Raw genomic sequence first — 25,664 nt, forward strand, 5'->3', positions numbered from 1 at the left:
CAGTCATCCCTCCAGTCCAGTCCCTCCAGCAGGTCCTCTATGTGAGTGAGGATATGGGGCAGTGGACCAGTGACCCTCAGGGAACTTACCTGACAGAGGGTGAGGAGTGGTAGATGTGTGGCCCTACCCATGGTTCACAATGCCACCAGAGTCATGGATTGTCCCTGAACCCTGGAAAGAGGGCCCTGGAGTGGGTCTGGAGGGCCTAGGAGGGTGTCAGGTGGGAAGGTGACCCAGGCAGAAGTTGTGGATGGGCATGTAGAGTGAGGGGAGGATGGAGAGGGGCCAGGCCAGCTGACCAAGGCCCCCAGTGACCCCGAGGCGCTGATGCTCCTTTGCCTGCACTGAGGTTAAGAAGAGGATACTCAGTCCTGCAGCAGGTTGGGTAGTGGGCAGTGAGGTGTCTCCTACTCTTGGCCCCTCTCTCTCTGACGTGCTGCTGCTTGGTGGAGTCAGGGTAGAGGTGGTGTCAGGACGGCCTTTTATCCTTCAGACGGTGTTAGAGGGAGACCCAGAAAGACAGCCCCTTAAAGGGATCCCTGGAGATGGAACTCTTTGTTTCCCACGGCTGTCTGCCGGGGTGGGGGTGGGGCGCCGAGGTCTGGAGGAAGCCATCTCTTCCTCCTCCTCTTCTTCCTCCTCCTCCCCTCTTCTTCCCGATGCTCCCTCTCGCCTCCCATCCTTCCTTTTTCTTCTCCCTTTCTTTTTCCTCCTTTTCATTCTTTTATAAATTATTTATTTGTGTGTATATCAGAGGTGGGGGTGGGGAGGGGCATGTTCCATGCAGAGGTCAGAGGACTACTTTGTGGAGTATTTCTTTCCCTCCACCATGTGGGTTCCAGACCGTTAGGCCCAGAGGCAGGAGCCTTTACCTGCCACCGCCAACCCTACCCTTTCCCTCCCCTCTCCCTCTCCTTCTCCTCCTTCCATTGAGGTTGTGATCCTTCTCCAGGAGCTTACAACCGGGCAGACTTCAGGACGGAGCCGCCTGCTATGTCATGTGTCACTTTCTTCACTGACCTGTTCAGGAAAGACAGGAGTGTGGCTCTAAGGAGCAGATGACCCCGGACTCTTGACTGTGTTCATGCTCAGGACTGATCATCCTGCCTGGGGCTCAGGTCTGAACTTATTGAGCTCGTCAGTTGCTCAGTGGTGGGTTGTTCAACCATGTCAACTACCCAGTGGCTTTAGTGGCAGAATCTGCCATCTGTGAAGCCTCCAGCAACATCCATCACACCCAGCACCTCCCCCTGACAAACACCAGCTCACTCACTTGTACTCTCTCTCCCTCCCCTTCTCTGTCTCTTTCAAGGTGGACTTGGGGGTGGGTGACTGGGCCATTTTTTCCTCCACATGGTGGGACGGAGGGCAGAGTTCAAGTCCACCTGTTACCCTGGTCTTCACGCTCCCACTGTGCTGTGTAACCCTGGGCCATCCTAGTCCTCCATTGGCTTCCCCTTTCTCCTTTGTTCTGTGAGTTCCCAGGCTAACCAGTTTTGGGCTTCTATGAAGGGAGGGAGGAGAGCTGGGAGAAAGGGAAGGAAGGAGGGAGGAGGTGACCTGCAGTCTGCTCCACTCACTGTTTCTGGATGTCTTGGATGGTGTCAGGCAGTGGCAAGTTCTTGGTCTCAGGCAGCAGCAATGCAGCTAGGCCGCTTAACACTGGCACCACTCCATACACCAGCAGAGGCAGCCAGGAGCCATAGACACCCAGCAGCCGCACCAAAGGCCCTAGCATGGCTCCTCCTCGGGCTGCTACCTGGCCCAGGCCCACTGCAGTCATCCTGTGAAAGCACATTTGCCTGTGAGTCACACTCAGCCTATCTACAGCCTTGACCCCACTAGGTTGAGGGAGCAGGAGGGAAACCCATGGGTACTTGGAGGTAGCTCCCCCCTAGGCTATAATGCTCTCCCGGAGTCCATGACAGCCTCCTCACCTGATCACAGTGGGGAAGAGTTCACTGCTGAATATGGTGACACAGGTGAAGGCAGCCCCCAGGGACCCCAGCCCCAGCACAGCCAAGGATGAGCGAAGGATCCCCATCTCTGTGAACAGTAATGGTGTCAGCAGAGTGCGGTCCTGGATTCCCTGGGCTGTGCCCTGTCCTATAGGCTGGTCTGTCAAACGTCTGTGAGTCATCCCTCCAGTGCCCACACTGTGTCCTATGTAAGTAACTTGTGGCCCCAATCTGTCCACTCCCAGGTCTCAGAGCCAGATCCTGGGTGTCCCCCTGTCCCCTTTCTCTCCCACCCTAATCTATTAGTGAGTTCTGTGTTAATCTTACAGCTTTTCTGACCTCGACTAAAATTCTCACTGCTCCATCCATTACCCTCTCTCTGTCATCTTCCCCCCTCTCTATTCTGCCACCCTCCCCAGGAGTGTAGGAGAGCCTCAGGTAGCACGACACATTTTTGCTTCCTCCTGCTCACCCACAACCAGGCTGCAACTCACCACGGGGCACCAGTATGTTGGCCAGGATGCAGAGTCCCGGCAGCACCAGGGAGCTGGCCTGGCAGAGGCGCCGGCCCAAGCGGCTGAGCAGCAGCAGGCTGCCCATCTTCACCGGGAGGTCCACAATCCCGATGAGTGCCTGGAGCAGGAAGATATTGCTTCCTAGGGCTTGCAGGTCAAGGGCCAGGCCATAGAAGGTGAAGCCAAAGGCAAACCTAGGAGTGAGGGTGGGTGGGTTAGCCTGGGTTGGCTGCTCTTCTGTCTGTGCTATTGGCCTTGTTCAGGCTCACCTTAGGCACTGGGGGAGAGAGGCTGGTGGCCTCTGAGGGCCAGCCTAGGACAGACTGGGTATTTTTCTTCCCCCTTCTCTCTGCTTAGACACTCCATTTGGGATGTTACCCCATTGGCTCTAGCTTCCGTTGAATAGACCCTCCCTAGAGTCTTTGTGGATTTGATCTTTGTTGGGTGGCCTAAGCTTCAAGCTCGGGCAAGAGCCTGCTTATGCCTAGTCCCTCTAAACAAGATGGGGCAGCTGGTCTGCTGTGTGCTTTGTGTCTGATTCACCTCCGCCTTTCCCATCATTGTTCTGAATCTCTGCATCCAATCCCTTCTAGACACTTGGGCCTGTAATCCTGTTCAGCAGCCCACCCAGCCCGGCTTGTCTCCTCTGGGAGCCTAACTACAGATAGTGAGGACCCTGAGCTAAAGGGCATCCTAGAGACATCCCTAGCCAGAGGCCCCATCCTTGGCTGGGGGGCAGCTGGCTTGGCTTCAGGCTTCCCTGCGGCTGGTAGCCTCAGGCAAAAGGGCATTTACCAGCACAGCATGGAGATGAAGGTTCGGAGGCGCAGCCCAGGTGTGTGGAGTAGAGTGCCCAAACGGGCACCAGCTTGGTTCCCGTTCGGTTCCTCCTGCATGGCTGACCGCAGGACCTGTGGGAGCGGGGACTGTTAGCACCAGATACCCGCAGGCCCACCCCCCAGGGGCCTTTACTTGACCTCTGAGGGAGCTCCTGTACAAAGCCAGGAAGAGCATCTAAGGGGACAGGGTTGAAGGAGGGCCTAGCCTGGCTTACCTCCACAGTCAACGTGTCTGCCTCTGCCTTTCTCCTGTTGACAGCAGCCACCCTCTGTAGTTCCCGCAGGCTCTGGTCCAGTCTGCCCACTGTGATGAGCCAGCGTGCTGATTCTGGCAGCCACCTGAAGTGAAGGATGTGGGAGGGGGTCGCTGACTGCAGCCCCTTGCCTGGTCTCTGTCGCCCTCCGTGTTCTTTGTTGTTTCAGGGGGGTTGGAAGCTCCATTCTCAGGTGGCTGAAGTCAGTGGAGGCCGTAAAGGACAATGGGACACAGTGGCATGGGTAGCCAGGCCACCTGGGTTATGACCTGTACCAGTAGGTGGTCCTCCTGTCTCCTTCCTCTCTGAGTTTGGGAGAGCCCAGTATTCTCTAGTCCCTGAGCAGGCTGCAGAATAGGGATGGACTCTGTTGTCCCTTTCCACTTTCTTGTCCCATGGCCTTTCCTCAACCTCACCCATGAGCCAGGCCTGGATGCAGTAAGGACCACAATGGCTGCTGAGGTGTCTCACCATCATGGATGGCATCTTTCCATGCCTTGTATGTTCCCTCCTGCCCTGCCCCACTGTCTTATCGTCTTCCTGCTACAAACAGCTTCACCATCCCTGCACAGTCTCAGACTAGGACCAGTGTGTGTAATATCACCAAGATCCTTCTGTCTGCACCCCTGGCAGCCACTGATCCTTTGATCCTTTAACTCCTTTGTGCTAAACTGTCCCCTGGCCCCAACTCTGCTGGTTCTGTGTCAGGATACAGCTTTTGGACACCAACTTGCTTTTCTCTTGGGAATCCTCTCTCTCTCTCTCTCTCTCTCTCTCTCTCTCTCTCTCTCTCTCTCTCATACACACACACACACACACACACACACACACACACACACACACACACTTGCTGCACTAAACTGCTCAATCCTCTGAGCCTTTGGTAGTTACCACCACACAGTATATGGAGGTCTAGGATTACAAAAGCTCCTCCCCACTTAGAAGGGCATGTTGTCCCCTCTGAGCAGCCATTGGGAGGAGCACCCTAAGCCCCTGAGCACCCCTGATTTTGAAAGACAACAGAGGGAAGGGAATGAGAGTTCTCAGTGCCCTGTTGGACTTAGGAAGCAGCCAAGGGGCAAAAGGCATCCTGGAAAGTGGGGAAAGGAGTCAGGGGTAGGAGAGGTTAGGCTGGTCCAGGAGGCCTGAGGCTGGAGGGAGTTGGGGGCAGGGATAGGCAGGGTTGGAGCAGGGGTGAGATGAGACAAGGTGAAGCAGAGATTTGGGGTCTGTAGCATGTAAAGGGGCTGGAGCTAGACCCCTCCCGAGGGAGGGAACATGGACTGTGACCCCAGTTTGCTGCTGGGCCACAGAAAGATGGCACCTGGCTTGTTGGAACAGGGGACCTGGACTTTGGGCAGCAGTGGGGGACATCTTGAGGGCCCTGGTCCCAAGAACTTCTAAACCCTTTGTCTGCAGGAAAACGAGTTTCCCACTTTGATCCCCAAGAATGGGTAGAACCTCTTTCAAGGAGGGAGGCTGCAGTACCCACCATGAGTAAACAAAGAAGAGGAAGAAGGGGGCAGAGACAGCCAACTGCAGCATCCTCCAGCTGCGCACGCCGTAGGCCACAGAGCCTGTCAGGACCTGCCCAAAGCTGAAGCCCAAGGCGTTCAAGGTCATCATCAAGGGGCCAGCCTGGGCTGATGTCCACTCCATCACTGCAAGGAGCAAGGAGGGGGTCAGTTCTGGGTCCTGCATATAGCCTTCCCTACCCAGCACCACAGGGAACATACAGAGGCTGGCTGTGTTCATCATGACACCTGCCACTGCAGAGGCCACCAGGAAACGGAACAGGCAGTAGAGGGGGAAGGTGGGCATGAGGGCAGCTATTGTGCCAGACACAGACACCAGAAGATAGCTCCAGGTCAGCACCCTTCTGCGCCCAAACCTGCGGTACACATGGGGAGGCATGCTGTTGGCCAGCAACACAGATCGGGCCACCTCCCGTCCCTGACTCCTTCCATATGGAAGGCAGAAGGTCACATGACCCATGGGAGGGTCATGAACATGAGGAAGGTTAGCTAGTGAATTCCCCCTGAGCAGAGGCAACAAGCAAGTGTTGTGTGTGGCAGAGAGGATTTTGGGAATGAATATTCAGAGGAACAGTGACCTCCCATAACCCTGGAGAAAGCTGGTGAACTATCTGGGAAAAGATGCAGGGTCCATTCAGTAGAGCCCGCCTGGCCCGGGGTAGGGGGCAGACTCACCTATCTGAGGCATGGCCGCACACTGCGGCTCCTACCAGGATTCCAGCCAGGAAGATGGACTGGGCCATGGGTCTCAGAGCCTGGGAATCACATACCAGGTCCCACTGGAGGGAAAGAGGGGCAGAGCTGAGATCAGGAGGGGCAGTCTGAGCAGAAGGGGTGAAGGAGATAGAATGGAGCTGGGCCTGGGCTGAGTCGTGTGGGACCATGAGGGCACCCACAGGCTCAGTAGATTGGTTTCTTAGGGAGTATCCTGTCACCCCTGTACTCGGTCAAAGTTGGAGACCCTCCAGCTTTATCTACTCCCTCCTGAGTCCTGGCCCTTAGCTGAGAAGCCTCCCCTTCCTTGGAGGCTTGCTTCGTCTCGCCCCTCACTCAGGGTCCTTCCTGCTTCCTCTCGCCCCTCACTCAGGGTCCTTCCTGCTTGCTGGGCCGCTGCTCCCCTCCCCTGGCTTGGGGTGTCTGGTTCTCCACTCCCCCATCTTTCTTTTGTTTTTTCATCTCAAGACAGGGCGTCTCTGTGTAGTCCTGCCTGGCTGTCTTAGAGATCACTCAGTAGACCAGGCTGACCTCAAACTCAGACCCTCCTGCCTCTGCCTTCTAAGAGCTGGGATTAAACATATACCACCACCTCCTGGCTCCTCATCTTTGTGTGTGTGTGTGTGTGTGTGTGTGTGTGTGTGTGTGTGTGTGTACGCATGCGTGGGTTCGCACCTTTCCATGGTGTGGTGCTTGTGAAGATCAGAGATCAATCTCTGGAGCTGTCCACATTATTTTCGTGAAAAGGTCCCTCAATGACCCTGGGGCTCACTGGCTAGGCAGGCTGGCCAGCTAGCAAGCCCCAGGGGCCCCCTCGTTTCTGCCTCTCCAGAGCTGCCATTACAATTGCTCCACCACTGGGCCTGGGTACTGGAGGGCTGAACTCAGGTCTTCATGCTTAAATGACAGGCAGTTTGCGGATTTATCTTTGCAGCCTGCCAACATCTCTTATAAGAGGCCAGTGTTTGCTCAGGTCCTCTGTGCTCAGCCCAGAGACAGACAACAGATTCCTGTGTCTGGGTGGCCTGGAGTCACGGCTGAAGTTCAACTCTGGGTGAAGCCATTGGGTGACACAGAAACAGGAGTGCCACCCCAGGCCAGTCTGGGTAGACATACCTCCCTGTGTGGCCCAGGCTGGCCTCAGACTCACGATAATCCTCCTGTCTCTTTAGTGCTGGGGTCACAAGCATGAGCCACTAAATATGACTTTGCAGATGGAGTCCTGCTGCCCAGTCCCCTAGAAGCCTATACGGTTGCCCCCAAGTGAGGAGGCCTGAGGAGGTGCATCCTTCTTGAGACTGGAATGTTTAAGTCCACCCTACAGTGAGCGTGACTTTGGCCTCCCAAGTGCTGTTGTTACCGTGGTCACAATTGTGGACCTGAAGGTACTGTGGTCGTAAACCCAGCCATCCTCACATGGCTCGGTGTCAGCGTCGCTCCAGTTGGTGGCCGTGGTGTTGGACTCTATAAGCTGCCACTGAGGTTGTCGGAAGCGGAGGCACTGGTGGGGTCGCTGATCCGGACCAGGTGGGATGGAGACGGCCAGAAGAACGTCTCGTCCAAAGTCCCCAGGGATACTCGCCTGGGAGGTGCTGTTGTCCAGAAGAGGCACCCAACAGCGGTGGTGGGGAACTGCGGCTGAGAAGTTCTCCAGCATGTTCTGGGTGGTGACCCACAAAATGGGGGTCACCAGAGCCACTGCCTGGAGGAGCTGGAACCTGCCCCGGCCCCCTACTCGGTCCAGGAGTTCAGGAAACGCCATTGATTTTTTCCTGGGTACCAGCACGCAGCTTCCACTTTATAGAGGCTGGCCCAGGACCACAGGGTCTGTGTGATGCGCCTGCTTCTCCCACGACTCTGCCCACACCAGCCTCTTCATATGCATGCCACACAGCCGAGTCGCTGAGTCACAGCCAACCAAGGCTCTTGTGTATCTGCCTGCTGGCCGTTACCCTGAGACCTGGAACCCTCTCTAGTAATCTGGAGGCCATGGGAACCTCTCAGAGACACAGCAGACTCTGGCTCTCAGGAAAAAACAAAATTGGGAAGCAAGGAGGGTGGAGAGAGAAGTCACTCTGGCTAGAATTAAAGTGTGACTAGGAGCTATTCAATAGCAGAAGGTTTAGCAATTATTTCTTCAAAGTTTAACCAGGATAACACCATTGCAGATGAAAGCGGCAATTTCTCCCCGACCTGTCTTCATGGTCCTGGTCTCTGTTAGGGTGTGGCGAGATCTGGGCACTGGCTCTACTACTAAGGGTGTTGGAGCTGCCATCCCTTAGTGTTCCTACCTACCTCCTAGGGGACATCATGACTGTGCTGTGAGCTGACCCAGGAGAGGGTGAGCCCGGGGTCCCATCCTCAGAGCTGGCATGATCCTAACGTGGGTGGTGGCATCCAATGCTTGAGGATTGTGTGTCCCATGTCACCCAGTCTCTGGGCCCCACTGGCCTCTCGAAGCTGCCACTGCTCCTGCCCTCCCTTATTGATTCCCTGCACTGAGCCTTACTAAGGCTTTTTGACATTAGCACGTGTGCACCCCTGTACTCTTCAAGACAAATACCTTAAAGTATTGAGACCTCTGTCTCTTCCCCAGGTCTCCTTGTTTTAGGACCCATTTCTTTGGTCTGTAATTACATGGCCCTCCACCTGGAACGGAGTCATAGTTCACACCCTGGCAACTCAGCTGCTTGTCTCACAGGTCTCTAAGCCCACTAATTCCGAGGACTTCTCTCTTTGCCTCTGCTCTGACCACTCCACCTCCTGCCACACTGCAAAACCTCCCACTAAATCCTGCTGTAAACACCAGGGCCCTGGGCCTCTAGAAGAACAGCAAATGCTTACCCAGGAGGCATCTCTCCAGCCCTGTGTGACTTCCATTTGAAAGATTCCCTGGATCCTGGGAGAAAAGCCTGACGAAGGGGAGGAAGCCGTGGGAGCGAGCACGGGAACAGAAACAGTGGTGAGGGCTGGTGCAAAAAGACAGGAGAGACGTCTGTGGGCACCAGGCTGACTGACTAGAGTGGAAGAGGAAAAACTGATCAGGTGGTAGAGGATACAGGTGACCGTCTCTCTCTCTCTCTCTCTCTCTCTCTCTCTCTCTCTCTCTCTCTCTCTCACACACACACACACACACACACACACACACACACACACACACACACACGGGATTGTGCATGTGAGTATAGGTCCCCACAGTGGCCAGAAGAGGGGCATCTGATCCCTTGGAGCTGGAGTTTACAGGCAGTCCAGTACAGGATCAAAACACAAATCACAAATCAGTGGCGGCAGCAGTTCAGTCCAGAAGAAACCTAGAGGCTCTGCCGATCGGCACGAGTCCATGGAAGCCACTGGCGTGTGACGAGTTCTTTGGCAAGTTACCCTCTATGAAGTCACGATCAGCCACGTGGTGCGAGGTGAACCAATACAAGAGCTTTCCACACCGTCTGCGGGGTCATGCTTTTATTCTTTGTAAACATCACGTGTCCTCTCATGTGTCTGCTTCAGCAAAACATCTCATGGCATAACTGAGTCCCCAAAGAAACCAGAAATTTCCACTTCAGTGGAGGGCAAGAGAGGATGGTGAATCGACCTGATTTGGCCCCTGCAGTCTGAGCTGAAGGTGACATGTTGGAATTCTGTCCTCAGTTCAGTGGTGGGAGCTAGTCAAGGCCACCCCTAGACAGTCAGGGTGGGTGGAGACATGGTCTCAGCTCTACACTGGGAAGCAAAAGGAGGATCTGTAGACATCACTGCAGGGTTAATGGGTCATTAGCATTTGGTTTAGACAAGACAGTATAGGGATGGAGAGATGGCTCAGCGGTTAAGAGCACTGACTGCTCTTCCAGAGGTCCTGAGTTCAATTCCCAGCAGTCACATGGTGGCTCACAACCATCTGTAATGGGATCCGATGCCCTCTTCTGGTGTATCTGAAGACAGAAACAGTGTACTCATATACATGAAATAAATAAATCTTTAAAAAAAAATTTAGAGAAGACAGTATAGCTAGCTCCTGGGTCAATGAGTGTCCCTAGTTAGAAACTGGGACCCTGATGACTTGTAGAAGTGGGGACATTGATTGGAGCAAGTCCTTGAGCCCCAGGGGGTCAGGCCTTGAGTCCAGGAAGACACGGCCTGGCTACAGAAATGGGTGCTCCTGGGTTCCTGAGGAATTTCCCTCTGTCATGTGGTATTGGGAAGGCAAGGAAGGCTGGTGACATAAGAAGCAAGACAGGCGAATGGGGACATTGCAAGCCTGAGTACAGAAGAGATGTGTGTCTTGAAGGATGCAGCTGCTGTCCCCTCAAGGCCTGTGATAAGATTTTGTAAGTAAGCCCCCTGGTCTCTGCAGCCTGCCTACCTCTTGGATTGGCACTGTCTTAGAGGGTTTGGCCCCATGACCAAAATGCCGGGAAGTGTGCGCACCCAGCAGCAACCAGAAGGTGCCCCTTTTGTCCCTGGTCCTTGGGTTGAGTCTGTTGAAGAGGGTAGAGCAGTCTACAGATGTCAGGAGTGAGAAGAGGGGTTTCAGGGTACAGGTCAGAAAGAAGCTGAGGCAGCTGTTGTTGGTCTGGTTCTAATGAGGATGTGAATGCAGGGAAAGGTGTGAATGCAGGGAAAGGCTTTCGGGGAAAGGAAGGTCTGAGAGAATAAGTGAGGAGGTTAGACCAGGTTAGACCAGAAGAGATGGGGGGACCAAGATGCTGAAGACTGCCTTGGGCAGCATTAGGCTGCGACATGGAGGCCACACAGGAGCCACACACCAGCTCTGGCTCCTTCTCATCATCATTCTCTTCTTGGACCTGGGATGCGTGATGGGCATCTTGGCTTTCTGGCCTGATCGTGCAGCAGGGTTTTTGGTGTGTGCATCCTCTTGGCTCCTAATATCCTGTGGTGATGGCAGCTGCCTCTGGCCTCTAGCCAGGCAGGAGAAAGGGCAGGCCACTTGGGAGAGCTGACTGTGGGTGACTCAGCAAAGCCCTCGGGCCAGGGCAACTAGTAAATCTGGGAGGCTGCTGGAGGAGGCAACGGCCCGAGATGGCTGCTGAGCAGGGCGCTAGCCAGAGTTCCCTGAGAAGCTGAGTTCTCACTGTAGGATACGAACCTCTGTTCTGCTCACTTCGTTCTACAGTGGAACGGTACTCCTGGAATGGTCTCTGAGAAGGGACCTCCCAGTCTGCTGCTTGTTACCTTGAGTGGACCTTGTCGTGTGTGCCTGGAGACAGGGTCTCCTGTAGCCCATGGCTTTGGAAATCACTGTATAACTTAGGATGACATTAGGCTCCTCAAGCTCCTGCCTCTGCCTTCCGAGCTCTGGGTTATAAGCCTACAGCACCATGCCTGGTTTTATGCTACACTGGGAAGAGAACCCAGGGTGTCACGCCTGCTAGGCAAGCATTCTACCAGCTAGTTTGCAACCCAGCCCTGAGCAGAGCTCTTTGTGACTGTCCAGTGCTTCCAAGAGAAGGGCATAGCTCTTGGCTGCCTTTTTTCCCTCCTTCTGCTGCCTGACCTTGACCCCCTGGGCATTGACTCCTTCCCGTGTATGCACACATTCCCCACACCTCTGCTTCTTTCTGTCACTCTTAGTAAAGTCAGCCCTGTCCTCCCAGACAGATTCCCTGCTGCCTCCTCTACATCTATCTGCAGGGGAGCAGCACCTGTTGGTGTGTGGCCAGGTCGGTGTCCCAGTCAGGTCACAGGCTTCCAGTCTCGTGAGGGTCAGGTCCCAGCCACTATTTTTCTAACAGTGCCCTAGGTAGATCTAAAGGCCAGTCTGCCTTTGAAAAGGCAGGGTGTCTAGAGGAGAAGGCCTGGTCTTCTCTCCCCTCCTCCAGATGTCCAGTGTCCAGATGAGGCAATATGAGGCCTCAGACAGTTCCTCCAGATCTTCTGAAGCATGACACTCCTTGGTAGTGCTTACGGTGAATGGCTCTTCTGGGATGTTCTGGGAATCTGGCTCGTCTGTAAAACACTGCTGGCTCCACTCTTGATGGTTACTGAATGTGTTCTGGGCATGACCTCAGGATCACCCTGAAATTACCTACAGAGCACCCAAGACCTGCCATCTCTGTGTTAATGATCGTGATAATGGTGGTGGCAATCCCAGTGGAGAGGATGACGATGGTGGTGGCTGTTATGGCGGTGGTGTCATAGTGTCATGATGGTGACTGTGGTGATGAGCTATGTGGTTACAATAGTAACGACACAGATGAGGACGATGGTGGTGTTAGTGAAGGATGGCAGTGATCAAAGTGATGGAGAGGATTGTGATAGTGGTAGATGGTGGTGGTGGTGGTGATGGTGGTGATGGTGATGGTGGTGGTGGTGGTGGTGGTGATAATAGTGGTGATGGTGATGGTGGTGATGGTGATAGTGGTGGTGGTGGTGGTGGTGATGGTGATGGTGCTGATGGTGGTGGTGGTGATAATAGTGGTGATGGTGATGGTGGTGATAGTGGTGGTGGTGATAATAGTGGTGATGGTGGTGATGGTGATGGTGGTGGTGTTGGTGGTGATAATAGTGGTGATGGTGATGGTGGTGATGGTGATGGTGGTGGTGGTGGTGGTGGTGGTGATGCTGGTGGTGATGGTGGTGATGGTGGTGATGGTGGTGGTGGTGGTGATAGTGGTGATGGTGGTGATGGTGGTGATGGTGGTGGTGGTGATGGTGGTGGTGGTGGCAGCTAATGGCTGCTGACTCTTTACTATGTACTGGACACTATTTGGAGTCCCTTTTTCTTATGCTTGACCTATTTAGTCATCCTGACGTTCCCGAGCAGACCGAGCGAGCATTCCTGTACACATGCTTATAGAGGCGGATCCTGAGGCTGAGAGTAGTGAGACCAGGTCAGCTGCGGCCTGTGGCAGAGTCCTGCCCTCCTGTCCGAGCCCTCAGACACCAGTTGGCCTGAAAGAATGCTTGTGGAGGGAGCGGGATGGAGAGCCATGGAGCTATACATGGGTGTGTATGTTCCAGCATCTGCCTGCCTCCCTGGGGTCATTACTGTCTTCTTTCCTTAGGCTCCAGGGTCCATCTCTCCCGATCCCCACCTCCTCAGGAAGGTCTAGGAAACCCCATGGTGTCCTTGGTGGCTGGAAAGGCCCACCTTTTCTTCCGTGGACCACCCACTTGGCCTGTTCAGCCCCTAGACCAGATTCTAGATTTGTGTGCATGTAGCCCAGGGACCCCTAACATGCTTTTTCAGGCAAAAGTAGCCCCTTTCCCAAAGTTGACTTCCAGGGTCACCCACCCTAAAAGCAGCTCTCCCTGAACCCTGCCTGCTATGGTCCTGGCTAGTGCCCAACAGACACAGGGGCCCCATGACATGTCTGCTGATCCTAGTAGCACATTGCAGCATTACAGAGCATTTCCCCCAATCTCGGGCACTAGCCAGTTGCCTGTGTGTCTTACTGCCCACCTGGAGGTTGCATATTGGGGAAAAGTGGCTGGGGTGGCCAGACTTGGACAGCTTGACATCAGCTGGGTAGGGAGTTGGGGCGAGTGTACTTGTGGCTTTAGCTACCCCCTCTCATGGGAGTGCCCCTTTCAGCCCTTTCTGCCCCACTCCCTGGCTCCCTGCCACCATGGCGGGCGCCTGTGGCTCACTGAACAAATCTGCCCTAAGTAGGTCAAGGAGAGCTCTGAGTGGCTGGCTCCACGCTCTTTCTTTCATGTGCCCAGCGGCTCCCGCAAGTCTGGCCTCTCTGCTCCAAAGGGACTTTGCTCTCCTTGCCATGTCAAAAAGATATTCCATGTTAAAATTCAACGCAGGATGTTAACCAGCCGTCGGAACAAGGCTGTCAAGACAAGGGCTGCTCAAACAGGTTGAACTTCACACTGGCTGTGTGTTCTGACAAGGGTCCTGCCCACACTGTGACCAGCTGGTGTGTTTGGACAAGGCGAGGAGGGAACACTGCCCCATCGGCTGTGTTATCTCTCCTCGTGGCTCTCTCTAGGTTCTCAGTCTGTCCTGGAGGATCTTCTGCTTTTACTGCAGGTTGCGCATATGGGTTTGTTGGGAGGGTTAGGGAGCTAGGGGTACCTCTTCTGAGAAGTAGATTTTGTCAGGTAAGCTCATGTCACCAGAAAACAGAGTGTTGGGATTGGGTTGGTAGGACACCAACCCGAATACAGACTGGGTTTTCTTGCATTTTGTGAGCCAAGAATCCACATTGACCAAGTTCAGAGCGCCCAGAGCTGGCCATGGTTTCAACAGAGCCCTCAGGTTCTCCTGAGCCAGTGAAGTCTGGTGGTTGTGCACACAGGTGCCAGCCTGTGTGGTGGCCTCAGTGCCTGTTTTACTCGTCCCTCGGAGCAGTCAGTTGCCCCCTTTGCAGCACCGATAATAGTTCTGCTCTCGTGAAGTTCTTGAGAGGGCAGAGCTTACTCCCATCCATCCCCGGCATGCAGCGAGCGCACTGCTTGTGCCGTTGTTGGGATTATAAGGGTGATTATTGCCGTCGTTATTTTTGATTGTTTTGAGAAGGCAGCTTGTAGGTAACTTGTGGGAGCCTCTGAGGCTGAGCTTGAGAAGAGCTCCTGCGAGCTCTGATTGGCTTAGAGTCAGATCAGGCTTTGGAAGCTGAGCAGAGCTGCACAGTTTGCCACAGAGCGAGGCAGGTGACAATCTAGGTTGTGTGACTCATCTTTTCACATATGGCTAATGTGTGCTTGGTGGCTCTAACGGAGAGCTCTGTTTTTGTCTATTGAGGACACCTGTGAGGCAGATGCTGTGGGAACTGGGCTCCAGAGAACTAAACACAATTGGCTCACTCCCAGGTCTGCCGTTTTGGCAGGATTTAAAAGAGGGTTTGGGATGAGCTAGAAGCTTCCGTGTCCTGTCCCCTGCAGGGACATCTCAGCCAACGCTCTGGGCCGCTTCCTTTGTGTCGATCCTGGAGGGGCCTTCATCCTGCAAGTAGCCTTTTTATGCAGCCACACCCACACATGTGTACGTTCATACGTGTGTACACATAGGTGTATAACATAGACACATGTGAGGAGACACATGTCTACACTACTCACCTCATATTGGAAGGACACAGAGGGGCAGAGTTTCGAGCAGATGGAGTCAGAGATGGTGAGGCTGTGACCACATGGTCAGGTGGACCTTTGACCTCTTCATTCTTTTTTCTCTCGTTCTCCCATTCATCCATCCATGCATCCATGCATCCATCTACCCATGCATGCATGCATGTATCCACACATCCTTGCATCCATCCATTCATGCATCCATCTACCCATGCATGCATGTATCCACACATCCTTGCATCCATCCATTCATGCATCCATGCATCCATCCATCCATCCATCCATGCATCCATCCATCCATCCATCCTTTCATTTGCCTTTTGGTTCCTGAAAAGACATCTTGAGGGGCTGGGGATATGGCCCAGTTGGTGAGTTCTTGCTTAGCATGAATCCCTGGGTTTGACCTATGGTGGTGCATGCCTGTAACCCCAGCAGCATGGGGGTGAAGAAAGGAAGATCAGCAGCTCAAGATCATCTGTGGCCATAGAGAGCTCAGAACCAGCTTGGAATACAAGGGGCTATGTCATACACACACACACACACACACACACACACACACACACACACACACACACACACAGGATAGTTTTTCTTGGGCCTTGGCACAGAGCTCTGGGCACACACTGGGGGATGAAGGTCCCCGCTGTGTGTCCTGTGAAGACAGGGTAGAGGGCCTCAAGTGTGGAGCCATCCACCTGCTTCTTACGTGAAGACAAAGTCTATCAGTGTAAGTGATGGGATAGAGGGAGTGTGGGCTAGCCTGTGGGCAGCCTGGCCTCCTCAGGGAAAGGATACATGCACACGCTTGGCTGGGAAGGTCTGTTCAGCAAACTGTTGTGTGAGGTTGGATCTGCCAATTCATAGCACTGTGTGCAAAACAAGCAGGGTGGCAGGGGAGGGGTAGGGAGCCTGCAGGGGAGAGATAGGGAGCCTGCAGGGGAGGGGTAGGGAGCCTGTGTAGACTCAGGTCGGTCCATATAGAGCCCTGGGGTGGGCAGTGGGAGTATCTCATAGGTTTCAGGACTAAACACTGAATGGGATCGCGACAGGCATCTAGAAACTGTCTTGGCTAAACAACATCAACTCTTCACTTGGCTCAACAAGGACTAAAGGCAGGAGAGACCACACCCAGGACAAGAACAGCTATCTGCCATGGGGAAGCTGCATCCTAGAGCTGATTGACTTGTAGCAACCCAGTTTGGTACCCTGAGATGATCAATATGTATAACAATATCTTTAAAAATACCAAACCAAAAACTCATTTAAAGATTTTTAAAACAATAGTTTATTTTAGTCTTTGTCTGTCTCTTTGTCTGTCTCTGTCTCTGTCTGTCTCTCTCTGTGTGTGAGTGTGTGAGTGTGTGTGTGAGTGTGTGAGTGTGTGTGAGTGTGTGAGTGTGTGAGTGTGTGTGTAAGTGTGTGTGTGTGTGTGTGTGTGTGTGTGTGTGTGTGTGTGTGTGTGTGTACCTGGAGAGGCCATAGGACACACTGGATCCCAAGGAGCTGGAGTAGCAGGAAGCTGTGATCCGCATGACTTGTGTGCTGAACTGAACGTGGGTCTTCTGCAGGTGCAGTCTGAAACCTCAGCTGCTGACTCTGTCCCTGTAACAACTTAAGGACCACTTTGCAGGACGGGTTGTATTAATGATGGGGCAGTATCCTGACCAGGATAGCTTAATGATGCAGGCCTCTCTCCCCTGCCCCAATTCTTCCTTTTCTCAAAGCTAAAGTTTACATCATCATCTTGTGGTGAAGTTAGGGGTCACTACACCCCTTTACCTACTTATCTTCCTGCTGGGCAGTAATTATGTCCCCCTTTCTGCTTTTACCATTCTATGTCTTTTATTTATTTATTTTTTGGTTCTTTTTTTTTTTTTTTTTTTCGGAGCTGGGGACCGAACCCAGGGCCTTGCACTTCCTAGGTAAGCGCTCTACCACTAAGCTAAATCCCCAAGCCCCCATTCTATGTCTTTTAAATAGCATTTGAGGCCGGTGGCAGAAGTTAGAGTGGGCTTTGGCAGGTGGCTGAAGTCAGCTGTAACTCCAGTTACAGATTAGGGTTTGGTGTGAGGGAAGGGGGCCTGACAATAACCTGTAGGCGTCCAGCATCCATGGCTGAGTGGAACTCATTGCCCTTGACCCAGACAGGACAGCCTGAGGTCTGGGGAAGGTTGGAAGTTCAGTGAGGCCCTTCTGAGAGGCAAGTGAAGTCGTGAAGGTCTGTCAGGGCACAGCTGATGTTGGCAGGGTCCCGCTGCTGTGACCGTGCCCTGACTCTAGAAGCCTGGTGAGAAGGGCTTGGGAAGCAACTGCCTGCTGTCTGGCCTGATGCTCTGGCCAGAGCTGGTCACGTGGCTGAGCTGGCAGATTGAGCTGTGTGGCTTGGCCTGGACACCTGTTTGATGTGGTCCACAGGCCATGATTGAAACAACCCAGCCAATGTTGAACACAGGGAGATTTCTCATAAAAAATTGCCTTTTCTAAGTTAAAACAAAACAAAACAACAACAACAAAACCCCCCTGGGCTCATGAGCTCCGTGGCAACGACTGGATGGACCTGAGTTGCTAATGCCCTCAATTGTACCCGTGAGTTCTGCACTGCCCTCTGTGGGCCAGGTTCTGCACTGCCGTCTGCAGGTGAGCCCAGTACTGTCCCTTCTCCTGCCAAGCTCAATACTACCTTCTGCAGGTGAGTCCTGCCCAGCCCCTTGCAGGCTGGGCTGTGAAAGGTTCACTCAGGCAAGCCGTGTACTGCCCCCTTCAGGTCAACCCCTGAATTGCCCCACTGCAAGTGAGCCCTGCTCTGTTCTCTGTAGGCCCAAGCAGTTATTAAAAGTTATCCTTTATTCAGACTGCCTGTCTACCCGCCAATGTGTTCCTCATTCTCACTATCGGGGCTGTGATGACTTCTGTCCTTCTTTTCTTCCTTCCCTTCCCTTCCCCTCCCTCGCTCCCTCCCTCCCTACCTCTTTCCTTCTGTGTGTGTGTGTGTGTGTGTGTGTGTGTGTGTGTGAGAGAGAGAGAGAGAGAGAGAGAGAGAGAGAGAGAGAGAGAGAGAGAGAGAGAGAGTGTAAGTGCAGGAGCCCACTGGGGCTAGAAGTGTTGGGTTCCCTGGAGCTGGAGTTACAGGTGGATGTGAGTTCCCTGATGTGATGCTGGGAATTGAACTCTGGTCCTCTGGAAGAGCAGTGCACACTCTTATCCCCTGAGCCATTTCTCCAGTCCCAGTTTCTCTTCGTCTTCTTTCTCGTTTATCATGACCTTGACAGTTTTGGAGAGTAACACACAGGCATTTTGTAGAGGGGCCCTCCATTTGGGTTTCCCTGATGTCTCTCTTGTGATCAGGCAGGACATGTGTCTCCCGGAAGATCAGGCATTCTCCGTATGTCCTTCCTGTGAATGCGAACAGTGGGCAGATACGCACTGAGGATCATCAAGAACGTGCGGCAAGGTGGTGTCTGCCTCGTGTCTTAGGGACCTTTACTAGGTTGTTATGAAGTGGTTTCCAGTTTTGTCTGGTCTTGGTGGCAGCAGTAGTCTATGTTCTTGTGTTCTCAAAAGGAGACCTGTTCACATAGGACACAGCAGCAGGCCGAGATGTTAGGTTTGATCAGAGCAAGCAAGAAAGTGAGAATATGCACCTTTGAAGGAGAACAGGCCACGTGGGTGGCAAGGACCCTGATCTTAGCAGACATGGCTACATCTCTCCTCTCTCTGGTATCGTCTCGCTGGTTGTTCTCCAGGGTGGGCACTCCTGAGAAAGGGGCCCATTCTTTTCACCCAGAACATAAAAGGTGCAAGCACATGCATAACAGGGAGCCTGAGAGATGTTCGCTGGCTAAGAGCACTGCCTGCTCTTCGAGAGGACCAGAGTTGGGCTGATTCTCAGCAGCCACCCGTAACTTACAACTATCTGTAAGTCCAGTTCCAGAGACTCCGATGCTGTCTTTGGGTCTCTGTGGGTGCTGCATGCATGTGGTGCACAGACACCCAAACACGTAAATGAGAAATAAATAATTCTTTTTTAAAAAAGAAGACACACAGGGGTTCAGGTTCACTGATGAAAGGAAAGCAGCCCACTGCACAGATTGCCCAGGCAGAAACTCCCGGAAGACGTTGACACCACTGGTGGATGTTCTGATCTCCCTTCTTTACTTCCTGTCTCACCAACTCCTGCTATCGCTACATCCTGTTTGAGGACCCTGAGCTGTCACAGTCAGAGAGATCACCACTGCTTACTATTCCCAATGTCCTGTTTTGAGAGCCTATTTGTCAGTTCCTCCCAGAGCTCACCTCCCTTTTAGCACAGTCGTTGCTCAGTATGTCTAGTTCTCTGAATCCTGTGCCAAGTAGCCAGATGTGTGGAGAACAAGCAGAGTTAAGCTCATCGACACTTGCTTAGCGTGTGATTCCATCCCTAGCAACACACACATACACACACACGCATGCACACACACACACACTCACGCACACACACATGCACGCACATGCACCCAGAAAATACGGACACAGCTCAGCTGAGAAAGCCACTGCACGCTCACGGCCAGACCCAAACCAACCCTCCTCAGGCCCTGCAGCCTTTCTCCGTTTCCCCATCTGTGCCCTCTCCACACTTTTGTCCCCTCAGCCCCTCCTCTCTTGTTCTTTGCTGTCACTCCACCCTTGGAGTCTCGGGAGAGAACTGTACTGCCCAGCCCTTCCGTCCCCATGTCCTGTACTCCCCCCTTCTCCTCCATGTGCACACAGCCCTTCCCCATCTCCCCTCCACGTCCTCCCTGTCATACCCACGTGAGGACAGCTCCACACACTAGAATTCATCTGTGAGACGTAAACCATAAAGACCACAGACTCCCACATGAGTACCGCTAAGGTGCACGTTGTTGAAGGCTACAGACCAAGGTGTGCGAACCACAGAGACGGGGTTCAGGAGCGTTGGCCATTTTCGGCAGAGGCTCATGCCTGGGGACATGGAGCTGGCAGTGCTGGAAGGGTTCTCTTTCTACAACTCAGTGCGGATATGTGAAGGTTTATTTCATTATAACTGATTTTTTTTTCAGTATTGAGGGCAGGGGGCTTGGACCTCATGTACACCAGGCAGATAGAGTCTCTTCCACTGACCCACATGCTCAGTCTGTAATTTAATAATTTAATAATTAGAGTTAAAATAATTCAGAGATGAGTCAAGGAGAAGAGACTCACTATATAGTCCTGGCTGGCCTAGAACTTAGATCTGCCTTATTAATATTTATATATATTTATTTGTGTGTATGTACATGTGCATGTGTGGATGTGTATGAGTGCACATGTGTGCATGCATCTGCATGTGTGTGTTCGCATGCGTGTGTGTACAAGTGCATATGTGGATGTGTGTGAGTGTACATGTGTGCATGTATGTGCATGGGTGTATGTGTGTGTGTATGTGAGTGAGTACACCTCTGTGTGTATGTGTACTTGCATGTGTGCACATGCATGTGTTTTTGCTTACGTGGATGTCAGCGGACAGCTTTATTACTGGTTTTCTCTTTCCACTGTTCCAGTTGCCACTCTGGCACAGCGAGCACCTTTGACCCAGCCATCTTGCAGGCACATGGGCATCTATCCATCTGATGATTGGTGTTTTGGTTGCTTCCGGCTCTTGGTAATTGAAAGTTTCTGTGGACGTTTATGTATTAACTGTCACGGTGTCCCGTGTTCCCTTTCCTCCTGCTGAGTACCCAGGAGAGAATGGCAGGCCCCATGGTGGGTAGATGCTATAGTCCCCCATTCCAGCCGTGCCATGGTCTTGTGGCCTTTGCTACGGTAGCGGTGTTCTTTGGCACTGGGCTTTGCAGGTCGTCCGGACAGTCTCAACCTTGTGACCTCTTCCTCAGCCTCTTGGGGCCAAGATGACAGGCAAGTTTTGTGTTTGCAGTTCTCCCTGGGTCAGTGTCGTCCTTTCCGGAGAGGACTTGTCCCGGATAAGCATAAGATGCCCTGATGTGTGCCTGAAAATGCAAGGGACAGAGATTAGTTAGAATAAGTTTTTTTTTTTTAAAGAAAAGCAAGCTGGGGTTGAGTGTACACGCCTTTAACCACAACACCCTGGAGCCGGAGGCAGGCGGACCTCTGTGGGGTTGAGGCCAGCCCGGTCTACACAGTGAGTTCCAGGATAGTTAGGCTACATTGTGAGATTCTGTCTCAAAAAACTGCGTGCGTGCGTGCGTGCGTGTGTGTGTGTGTGTGTGTGTGTGTGTGTGTGTGTGTGTGTGTATGTGTTAAAAACAAAACAAGCAATAGCAAACTTTCTGAAGTATGTCTTTTGTACTAGTTCTGAGAATTGCATATGTGCATACAATAAAATATGGTCATATGTACTTCTGATTTCTGACCTCCAACTTCATCAGGTCTCCCCCCAACATGACTCCTTTCCCTTAACCTCAATATCTATCTATCTATCTATCTATCTATCTATCTATCTATCTATCTATCTCTATCTCTATCTATCTATCTATCTATCTATCTATCTATCTATCTCCCAGTAAGTCCAGTTACTGCTGCCCTTACTTGCATGGGTATAGGGTCAGTAGCCACATATTCCATAAAGAATGTTTTTCCCTCTCCCAACTATCCATTGTCAATAATTCCTCAGGAAGGAGTTGGGCTGACAGAGTCTCCCCCATCTCTCCCCTCTGTCTGTGCCTAACTGTTCGTGGGTGACCTCAGCTGTGAGATCATGCATCTGGGAGCTGTACTGTGTCCAGAGGTCAGCAGGTCACAATGTCCCTCCCCATCCTCAGGCTGTTACATTCTTTCTGCCTCCTCTTCCTCCATCTGCCCTGAGCCTTGGTGGTGATGGGGTTAATACGGGTGTCTATCTGGGGCCGGTCGTTCAGTCTCCTGTTCTCTGAACTTTAACCAATTATGCATCTTTCCATTGAACCCACTGTGAAGAGAAGCTGCTCCAACCAAGGCTAAGAATAGCCCAGGTGTTTTGGAACCAGGAGCTGGATGGGTATGGAGAGTGGATTAAATACTCTTTTTTTAAAGACTAAATGATTATGGGGGAGGCACGTGTGTCATATGCATATGTGGCCAGGGGACAGCTCCATGTGGTCTGCTCTCTCCTTCCACCTTTACATTGGCATGTCCCTCTTTCTGACTCTGCAGGACAGATGTTTTCAGTATTGGGGATGGAGCGCTAGAGCACCAGCACACGACGTCCACTGCCGAGCCACAGGCTAATCCTCCGCTTTCCTTTTCGCAGCACTGTTTGAGCTAATTCAGTCCTTTGTGCTTTCATGTGAACGTTAGCATGTGCTTGTTGTGTTTTGTTGGTATGTTTGAGACAGGGTCTCATGTAGCCCAGGCTTACCCTGGAAATTGTTGTGTAGCCAACAAGAACTTTGCACCCCTCATCTTCACACCCCTCTCCCACATCCTGAAATTATAGGCCTGTCTCTCCTGACCACACTTGTCCTTTCCTACCAAGGAGAATGTTGACATGGAGGTTGCACTGAATCCTTGAAATGAACTGTAAAGAGTTGGCATTTTAGTAATGTGGAGCTTCCTAACCCTGAGTGCAGGCTAAGGCACGTCATCTGGGCTTTGTTTCTTCATGAGCTCATGCACTGGTCCCTCCGCACAGCATCCGTCATTACCTTGTCCTTGTTGACTTATCTCGGGGTATTATGTCTCCCCCTTGCAGGTGTTAAGTGTTTTTTTAAAAAAATGACTTATTTTTATTTTATGTATATTGGCATTCTTCCTGCTTGTATGTTTGTGAGGATGTCAGATCCCCTCGAAGTAGACTTAAAGACAGTTATGAGCTGCTATGTGGTTGCTGGGAATTGAACTCAAGTCCTCTGGAAGAGTAGCCAGTGCTCTTAACCGCTGAGCCATCTCTCCAGCCCATTAGGTGGGTTTTTGTATTAACATATTGACTTTCCTTAAGTTACTGGTTCCCAGAACTATAGTTGGATCTCATGTATCATCAACTCACATTCTTTAACCTGCCAATCTAGATTATTTTAGTAACTTTTGGGATACTGTTTTATGTGTAGCCCAGTGAGAGGGTTACTTTGTTGTTTTGTTGTTTTTGAGAATGTTTCTCTGTATAGCCCTGGATGTCCTGGAACTGTAGAACAGGATAGCTTTGAACTTATAAAGATTGCCCTGCCTCTGCCTCCTGAGAGCCAGGATTACAGTGCCTCACTGCTGCCTGGTGAACTGGTTAGTTTGACTCTCAGCTCCACGCAACCTAGAATCTCCTGAGGGTCTTACTGAGGCACTGTCTACATCAGCTTGGCCTGTGGGCATGACTGTGGGGCATTGCCTTGGTTTTGGATTGATGTAGGAAGACCTATCCTGAATGTGGGGACACCCTTTCAGGATGTTCAGGGGCTAAACATGAACTATACAAGAGCAAAGAAAGCTAGCTGAGCAGAAGCAGGAAGCGGAAAGCAGGAAGCAAGGATATGGGAAGCAAGGATCGTTTTTTTCTCACTCTTCTCTTGACTGTAGATGTAGTATGACTAGCAGCTTGAGTTCCTGCCATGACTTCCCCTCAATAATGGACTCTGTGAAGGGCTCTAGCAGGCCTGAGCAGGGTAAACACAGTCTGAGCATGGCTAACACAATCTGAGCGTGGCTAACTCAGTCTGAGCGTGGCTAACACAGTCTGAGCGTGGCTAACACATTCTGAGCGTGGCTAACACAGTCTGAGCATGGCTAACATAGGCTGAATGTGGCTAACACAGTCTGAGTGTGGCTAAAACAGTCAGAGTGTGGCTAACACAGTCTGAGTGTGGCTAACATAGTCTGAGCGTGGCTAACACAGTCAGAGCGTGGCTAACACAGTCTGAGCATGGCTAACAGTCTGAGTGTGGCTAACATAGTCTGAGCGTGGCTAAGACAGGCCCAGGCATGGCAAACATGGCAAACAGGTTCTCCCCTTTTACCACCCTTTCTCTCCCTTGTTGGAAACCATTATACTCCTAAAGTTAGCCCCAAAGGGTTACTCCTTTATTTGGCCACCTTCCTCTTCCTGAGGCTGACCACCAAGGTCCGACTCTCAAAGTACTGAAGTCCAACAATTATCAGCCGCTTTGGCTCACCTAATTAACATACCCAATCAAAATTATACAACTCGTCCTAACACAGGGGTTTCCCCTTTCTTCCTTTATAAGTTGTTTTTTGCCTATGTGCCAAGTCTGTCTCCTCTCTGTCCAGAGGCAGTCCTTTGTCCTCTTCCCTTCTCCCTCATCTCCTGTCTTTGTCTTTTATTTTGTGCCCTTTGCCTCCCTGGGGCAGATAAATCTCCTTTGTGTGGGGGCATCTTGACCCAGCTTCGAGGTCCTTTCCCTGTGACCTGGAATTGAAAGGCCAGGGAAGCCCTCTCTCCTCTAAGTGTCTGATCACGGCTGCAGAAATACAACCAGAGCACCCAGGCTATTTCCAAACCTGTGGCCATTTTCTCGCCTCAGCCCTCTGGGTTGCTGGGATTACGGGCGGGTGTCACCACACACGGCTTCCTATTGCTTTGTTGCTCTGCTGAGGAGTAAGTCTGAGTAGAAGCTTCAAGAGTGGCCCCTCACTGCCCATGTCAGCAGGAAGTGTCTGTGTATCACTCTTAGGACAGCAGGACAGCTGCCCATGTTAGCAGCAGTGTCCTTTATCACAGGAGGCGGCCCCCGAGGGTCCCACTTTACCCCTGCTGCTGACTGGGAATGGATGTTGAACTTTTGCACAGGTTGTTTGCACATCTATTGAGAGGAACATTTTATTTATCTATTTTAAAATTTTGGGGTGTGTATATGTTGAGACAAGATTTAACTTTGTAACCCAGGCTTCTTGTAATTCCCCGTCAGCCTCACAAGTATTGAGGTCAGGGGTACACACTACCAGGCAAGCTCCATTCATTTAAGATGGTTAGTAACTTAATCTTTTTAACCTGAGTTTTAATCATCAACCAACTTTGCATTCCTGGAACACAGCTCATTTGGCTGCAGCTCCCTTTTTACAGCATGGTTTTAGCAATAGGCCCAGCTGTTAACTGTTAAGTTGTTCTGTTTCGTGGTTTGGTCACAGGCTACAGAAGTCGCTCAGGGTGAACCGCTTGCCTGGTGCCTGGCACCTGTGAGGCCCCTTATCTTCCACACCATAAATAAGAGGATGGATGTCTGTGTTCACCAGGGATACCGATTCTGGTTCTGATTCACAGTTTTCCTTCACTGGGTTTGTTAATGGGGGTAATGCTGGCCTCGTAGAATAACGAGGGGAAATATTTCCTTTATTCAGCATTCTGGAAGAGGTTGTTTAAACTGCTGCTGTTTCTTGATGAAGCATTTAGCAAAAATTTGCTAGCAAAGGTGTCTGAACCTGGAGTTTTCTCTGTGAAAATCATTGTAAACTTCTTTAATAGACTCAAGACTAATTAGAATCAGTCTCTCTCTCTCTCTCTTTCTCTCTCTCTCTCTTTCTCCATTTCTCCCTTTTCTATCTCTATTGTGTAACAGTTTCTCCTAGATTGAAACATTTTCTCCTGCAGGGAAGCTCCTTAAGCAAGAAAGTAAACCACTTAAAGTCAGGAAGTTCCTGAAACTGACCAGATTCACCAAAATCCTCCCTATCAAAATAAACTCTCAGAGGAGTGAATTTAAACCACCAAGAAGACTCTTAGGAGAAGAAAAAGCTGAGACTCAGACCAGATCAACTGCCGGGAAGCAGCAGAAGCCAGCTGAACTGCTTAGAAGAGGTTTAGCAACTCTCCAGCCTATTGGGCTGCCTGTAGGCTGTGCAGTGGGCTCCAGGTTCCCAGCTTTTGTGAGCTGTCACCCAT

The 25,664-nt window shown here is 51.8% G+C and overlaps 1 protein-coding gene across 6 annotated transcripts; it reads right to left on the reverse strand.

The window, feature by feature from the left end:
* Nucleotides 1-719: 719 nt before the first annotated feature.
* On the reverse strand, nucleotides 720-9,247 carry Slc22a12 (solute carrier family 22 member 12). 6 transcript variants are annotated; one of them, XM_063269880.1, is made up of 12 exons: nucleotides 9,012-9,247; nucleotides 8,660-8,832; nucleotides 7,176-7,475; nucleotides 5,777-5,880; nucleotides 5,303-5,457; nucleotides 5,059-5,227; nucleotides 3,528-3,651; nucleotides 3,269-3,384; nucleotides 2,453-2,667; nucleotides 1,938-2,046; nucleotides 1,581-1,784; nucleotides 720-1,020 (listed from the first exon to the last, which is right to left on the reverse strand). In XM_063269880.1, exons 2-12 carry the CDS (start codon nucleotides 8,693-8,695, stop codon nucleotides 957-959), a joined length of 1,596 nt encoding a protein of 531 aa, XP_063125950.1. In that variant the 5' UTR covers nucleotides 8,696-8,832; nucleotides 9,012-9,247; the 3' UTR covers nucleotides 720-956. The 6 variants fall into 6 exon arrangements, with proteins under 6 accessions (XP_063125950.1, XP_063125953.1, XP_063125948.1 ...); XM_063269883.1 differs by lacking the exon at nucleotides 7,176-7,475; XM_063269878.1 differs by having other exon boundaries at nucleotides 8,660-9,247.
* Nucleotides 9,248-25,664: the final 16,417 nt, after the last annotated feature.

Source organism: Rattus norvegicus, chromosome 1, assembly GCF_036323735.1.
Source record: "Rattus norvegicus strain BN/NHsdMcwi chromosome 1, GRCr8, whole genome shotgun sequence".
Classification (NCBI taxonomy): Eukaryota; Metazoa; Chordata; class Mammalia; order Rodentia; family Muridae; genus Rattus; species Rattus norvegicus.